This window comes from Vigna angularis, chromosome 5, assembly GCF_016808095.1.
Source record: "Vigna angularis cultivar LongXiaoDou No.4 chromosome 5, ASM1680809v1, whole genome shotgun sequence".
Lineage (NCBI taxonomy): Eukaryota > Viridiplantae > Streptophyta > Magnoliopsida > Fabales > Fabaceae > Vigna > Vigna angularis.
Genome location: NC_068974.1, coordinates 8,704,767 through 8,711,007, shown reverse-complemented (window position 1 = coordinate 8,711,007; position 6,241 = coordinate 8,704,767). Strand labels below are relative to the sequence as shown.

General features: G+C 33.8%; 1 protein-coding gene across 3 annotated transcripts; it reads left to right on the top strand.

Annotated features, from left to right (window-relative positions):
* Window positions 1-261: 261 nt before the first annotated feature.
* Window positions 262-3,830, top strand: LOC108339626 (ABC transporter G family member 9). Of its 3 annotated transcripts, none has more exons than XM_017576793.2 (4): window positions 262-519; window positions 751-1,534; window positions 2,223-2,548; window positions 3,024-3,830. In XM_017576793.2, exons 1-4 carry the CDS (start codon window positions 355-357, stop codon window positions 3,687-3,689), a joined length of 1,941 nt encoding a protein of 646 aa, XP_017432282.1. In that variant the 5' UTR covers window positions 262-354; the 3' UTR covers window positions 3,690-3,830. The 3 variants fall into 3 exon arrangements, with proteins under 3 accessions (XP_017432282.1, XP_017432283.1, XP_052733761.1); XM_017576794.1 differs by having other exon boundaries at window positions 263-462; XM_052877801.1 differs by having other exon boundaries at window positions 422-478.
* The last annotated feature ends 2,411 nt before the right edge of the window (window positions 3,831-6,241 follow it).

Sequence of the window (6,241 nt, the reverse complement as noted above, 5' to 3'; positions counted from 1 at the left end):
TGTACAAATATCTCATCGATAGTCATTATCATCTTTCACATTTATACTTACCATTCTTTTGTGTTTCTTTTCCTCTTTAGTCGGCACTAACGCGAGCACTAATTTATTTTCCACGATCAAACTTATGTGCTAGATCTCAACGGTGTCCTAATTACTAAACACTAATAGTAGCATCGTAGACAATGAACACGCACATGCAATTTTTGAGAAAATGATAGTACTTAAAGAAGTGATAGTTGCAAGCACGATCACATTTAGACGGACAGAGAAGTTATCTCATTGTGGTATTTTATGTACCTTTAGTTAATGCTTAATTCATATATATGGCACTATGCAAGTTGCAAGAGAATATAGATGAAGCAGGAGATGGAGAACATAGAGTCTCAAACTTCCTACATAACAACATTACAAGGCGAAGCACCTGACATCTCTTGCAAGGGGAATCCCTCCGTAACTCTAAAGGTTTTGAGATTTGGAAGTAGGATTTATCTTCATGCATTGATTGGAATAAAAAATTTCGTATGTTATTCTAATAATTAAAATCTAGCCACGTGTGTATTGTTTTGGAGTAAACAATTTTTCGAATATTGTTGTTGCTAGTTCATAATCATGTTGTTTCTCGAAAAGTAGGCAAAAAAATTATATAGAAAAGTATGTCTCATTCCCTAGGCGCTTCTATATTTGTGCTTAACCTATCAATTTTTTTAGTATGAATGTATGCTGAAATTTGTTATTACTTATTGTATGTAGTTCCGAGATGTTACTTATAAAATTAAGACCAGAAAGGGGGGATTTCTGAAGAGCAAAATAGAAGAGAAAGTAGTTCTGAATGGAGTGGCAGGCATGGTTCAACCTGGTGAAATTCTTGCCATGTTAGGTCCTTCTGGGAGTGGCAAAACTACTTTGCTAGCAGCATTGGGAGGCAAGCTTGGTGGGAAACTCTATGGAAGCATAACATATAATGGCAAAGCGTTCTCAAATGCAATGAAGAGGAAAACAGGTTTTGTGACACAAGATGATGTTCTCTATCCCCACTTGACTGTGACTGAAACTCTAGTGTTCACAGCCTTTCTCAGATTGCCAAGCAGTTTATCCAAAAAGGAGAAAATTGAGCATGCAAAAGCTGTGATGGCTCAACTTGGTTTAACCAAGTGCAAGGACAGCATCATTGGAAGCCCACTTCTTAGAGGTGTTTCTGGTGGGGAGAAAAAAAGGGTTAGTATTGGACAAGAAATGCTCATAAACCCAAGCTTGCTATTTCTGGATGAGCCAACCTCTGGCCTAGACTCAACAACAGCTCAAAGAATTGTCTCAATTTTATGGGAACTAGCAAATGGAGGAAGAACCGTTGTGATGACCATACATCAACCTTCAAGTAGGATTTACTGCATGTTTCACAGGGTGTTACTGCTTTCAGAAGGGAACTTACTATATTATGGAAATGGGTCTGAAGCTATGGAATATTTTACTAATATTGGATTTGCCCCTACCATGCCATTGAACCCCTCAGATTTCCTTTTGGATCTTGCAAATGGTAAGCTTTGTTTACTGTTTATTTTACGGCTTTTGAGGTTTTGCTATTTATGAATCTTTATTCTCTGCATATAAAAAAGAAAAACAAAACTCTTTATCCTCATTTTTACTGCATGACAAAATTTCAAAATCTAATTTTTCTTTTTTGACCTACAAATGTTTGGAAAAATTTACTGATTTTAACGTTTAATAATGCCCAAATAAACCATTAGTCACTTCAATACCCGATGTTTTAAAATCCTTAACTAACTTTATAAAATCTCATTTTAAATTTAATAATTTTTTCTTACAGTGAATGCTTTTACATTAAAATTTTATCTGGTTAATTTTTTCTCAGAAGATTAAGAAGAATAAATTAAGAATATAAAATAAGTTGAAATTTTAATTAAGTTTAATAAAAAATTTAATTTACTTTACCTTTTTTGTTTTCTTCTATAACCAATATCTACTATAAATCCATCCAATCGAACTCAAATGGAAATTTTAAAAAGTTATTTAGAGGACAAAACTAGAACTGAGAAATGAACTCTTTATACTTAATGAGTATTTTACATACTGATGCTGCAAATACGGGAAGAAATAGTGGATTGAAGAAGAGTTATCTAGGTTTATATCCTCTTATTTGTTGACTTAAAATAAAATACATGGTTTAACTTTCTTATTTTGCCACATGGGAACAAAAATTGCAGGTGTCTACACTGGTCAATCGAATGAGGACCATGCCTTAAATAAGAACAAATTGATTTCTGCATATAGGAACTACTTTGATGTCAAATTTAAGCCAGTGATACAAGAAATTCCAGACTACGATAAAACTCAGGGTAGATTTGAAGGCAATAAATTTGGGGAATGGCCTACTAGTTGGTCAAATCAGTTTCTTGTACTGCTAAAAAGAGATGTCAAAGAGAGAAAACATGCATCATTTTCTGGCCTGATGGTTTGTCAGGTTCTTGTGGCTGCTCTTATTACAGGGTTACTATGGTATAAGTGTGATATTTCACGCTTGCAGGATCAGGTAATAACTGTCTAACATTTGGACTCACCTAAAGTATATATAAATATTACAACACTATATTATTTTCTGGTTTTAACATAAACATGTTTGCACCAAATGCTTGGTAAGAGAACTAAGAAAGTCGCCTGAGCAAGCTTATATACACTAATATGTGATATTATGAGAATAATTCAATTGAAAACATGGGTTGATGTAAGTGATCGAGGATATGAACAAATTGTCACCTTCTTATAAATGTGATTTGATTCTACCTATGTCAATATAAATCACATTCAAGGAGCAAACCTCTTTCGAAACTGGTGCACTAGCTGTGGTTACATAAAAAGATTCATGATTAAGGTTTTTTCTTTAAAATGATTGCAGAGAAAATTCTTCTCTAATTTAACACTCATCGCTAATACGTCATTAGTGTTCCTCACCCTTTTACTATTTCTCTCAATAAACATGTAATAATGCAACTACTATGTACTTGCAGATTGGACTTCTATTCTTCCTTACTAGCTTTTGGGGTACCATGCCTCTTTATCAAGCAATATTCACCTTCCCCCAAGAGCTAATGATGCTGGAGAAGGAACGATCCTCTGGAATGTACAAGCTCTCTTCATACTTCATTTCAAGGATGGTTGGTGACCTTCCAATGGAGCTCGTGCTTCCTTCAATATTCATCACCATAATCTATTGGCTGGTAGGGTTGAAAAACAATGTGGTAAATTTCCTATGCACACTTGTCACTATTGTACTCCATGTGTTGGTTTCACAAGGACTGGGCCTTGCCATTGGTGCTATTGTAATGGACCAGAAATCCGCAACCACACTGGCCTCATTGATTGTGCTAACTTCTGTTTTGGTTAGTGGATACTATATTCAACATGTGCCAAAATTTGTATCATGGCTCAAGTACTTCTCCATTAACTACTACATATACCATCTCCTGATGGGGTCTCAATATGGCTCAAGTGACACATACCCATGTTCTCATGGAAAGTGTTTGGTTGCAGAATATCCTTTGATAGAACAAATGGCGTTACATTTTCAAGGGAAAATCATGGCTGCATCGGCTCTATTCATAATGCTTATAGGATACAGATTAGTGGCCTATTTGGCTCTCATGAAAATTGGGATAACAAAGAAAATGCGATAGGAGTCTTTAGTTCTAATCCAGTAGTACTTAGCTCTTTTGCAGTCATTTCATGGTGTACTATCATTCCATCTATAGTCGTATGCACAATACACTAGCTAATGAATATAAACTCTTAGTAGCTCAAGAAAAACTTGAATGCAATCTTCGGTTAGTAATGATAGTGATTGTGAAGAAGAATATGAAAAATATTGATGAGTGCATATATTTACGCTCACATTTACTATTTAAATTCAAAATTTTAATAGAAATTCTTGTACTTAAATGGTTAATTTGAAGAGGATATTAATGGAATTTATTATATTTGAGAATTAAAAAGGTTTCCATAAATTATTTTTAGATATTCTAATGTTTATTTGTACTGCTGAAGTAAGTTTTATCCATTTAAAGTGTGAAATTAATTTGGTCAAAGATGGTCAAATATGTTTGAATCTGATCAAACAGTCAAACCCTGGTCAAATCTGGTCAAGTAAGGAGTTAAAGAGCAATTTTGGAAAAGGAATAAAGGACTAAAGTGCAAATATTGAAACTTTCTAGACTTATGTGCAATTTTGAATAAAATAAAAAAGGTTGAAATGTAATTTTGAACAAGATTAAATATGTTAGATATTTTAGAAGAAAATTAAATCTAGAAATATCAATAAAAAGATCTTCCAAATATATTTATAATTATCTAAATTTATTAATTATTTGGAAGATATAATATAAAAGATCTTTCAATAGAATATTCAGATTTCAAGTCCAATCAAGCCCTATATAAAGAGACCTAAGGGAAGCAGAACTTATCATTCATTCATTCTCTCAGACTCCTTGAGGGAAACCTATTTATAGAAATTCATTCAAAGGAGCATCAACTTAAGCTAAAGCTAAGAAAAGGAAGTAGAAGAAGAACTTTTAAAAGCTCTTTCTTATTTTATTGTAAGCCTTAGAAGAATTCTAACCACTAAATACTTGTAATTCTTGTTTTTGGTAAGTTCAATAAACCTAAGAGATCATGGACCAACCAGCAAGGAGCCTTGCTAGTTAAAGGAAGCAAAAGAACAAAACAACGACATTTTTCTGCCTAACTTCTAGATTGTGCAGCTTACCTTCTGGATATGAAATGTGAAGGAAATTGGCTTCCAGAACAGGATTTCACCCAGCCAAAACCATTGTGCGCCCAGCCACTACGAGAGGCATTTTTCATGTGATGACTTGGTTGTCCATATGGCAAGTTTGATTCATGTACATCGACAGCTGGCCTCTCCAACTACTTTCATTTTAATTTTAGAGGGAAATTGGTCAAACATTCACGCTCCCTCCAAGCTATAAATATGTGTGTTTGGTCATTGTAATTTTCTCACTTTAGAATGTAATGAAATGCTACAAATTTTAATCCATCCTCTTATACTCTTTATTCATTCTCTAAATTTCGAATTTAGTTACTCTCCTCTAGCTTCCTTCCCTAGTAGGAAGACCTTCTGAGCTTAGAGACTCCAAACACCAACCATTGTCTTCATTCATACTTTCATCAAACACCTTCTATGCATCTAGTTTTCACTGCACCATATGTCATTTGTTGCCTTCTCTGATACATGGATGGTCATTCACGCATAATTCCTAGAGCTACCTCCATCAAGTGGTAGTCAGAGCTATGGTCGAACATGCTTCGAAAGCTAAGTGCATCTACATCCATTTCCATGTTGTTTTGCTCATTTTAGTGTATTATGTTCTGTTTTCAGCTTTCGTGCTCACAGTTTTGCATTTTATTTCGAGTTTCCAGTCATTGCTTTAGTGTTTCTAATGTGTGCTCATGTTTGTTTATCGTTTTAAACAGTGAAGTCGATGTGTTTGAGTCATTTCCATCCTTAAATCTCAATTTTAGCTTATGAAGTCTTGTGCATTACTAATGTAGTGTTTCTTACTATTTTGATTCAATTCTAATGTGATTCTGCTTTGATTTTCGGTTTGTTTTAGTTTAGAGTGTTGTGAAAGCCATATATCAACCAATTAAGGCAATGATGTAACACCCCAATTTTAGGATGCCACAATTACGATTGAAAATTTAAAATTTTTAAAATCATAATGTCATTGCAAAAATTCAAATTCAATAAGTCTTTACAATTCAAGAAAAATTAACCAAAATTCCAAATTAATTATAAAATAAAACTCCATATAAAATAGTTTATTCAAACAACCATAAATTCCTCAACTCTCTCAATCCACTCATTGCGCTATACAACATTCAAACTAACTGCATGATCCTCTACTCATGTATAAAAACGATCATAGTAGGTGGAAACCACAACCACAACATGCAAGGGTGAGCTAACAAAAACAAGTCATATAAACATACATACTAATTATATCAACCACACAACATGATACATACCTACTGATTATATCAATCATAATCAAACACCCCAAATGTAGAAGTAATAACAATCGGATTCCTAATCCTCATAATAAATCAATCATTTTAAATGGCTCGATCCTCGAACATCACACACCTAGATCGTAGTCTACCCGTTCATCAACACCTATACTAACTACGTCACCTAATACCATAACTATCA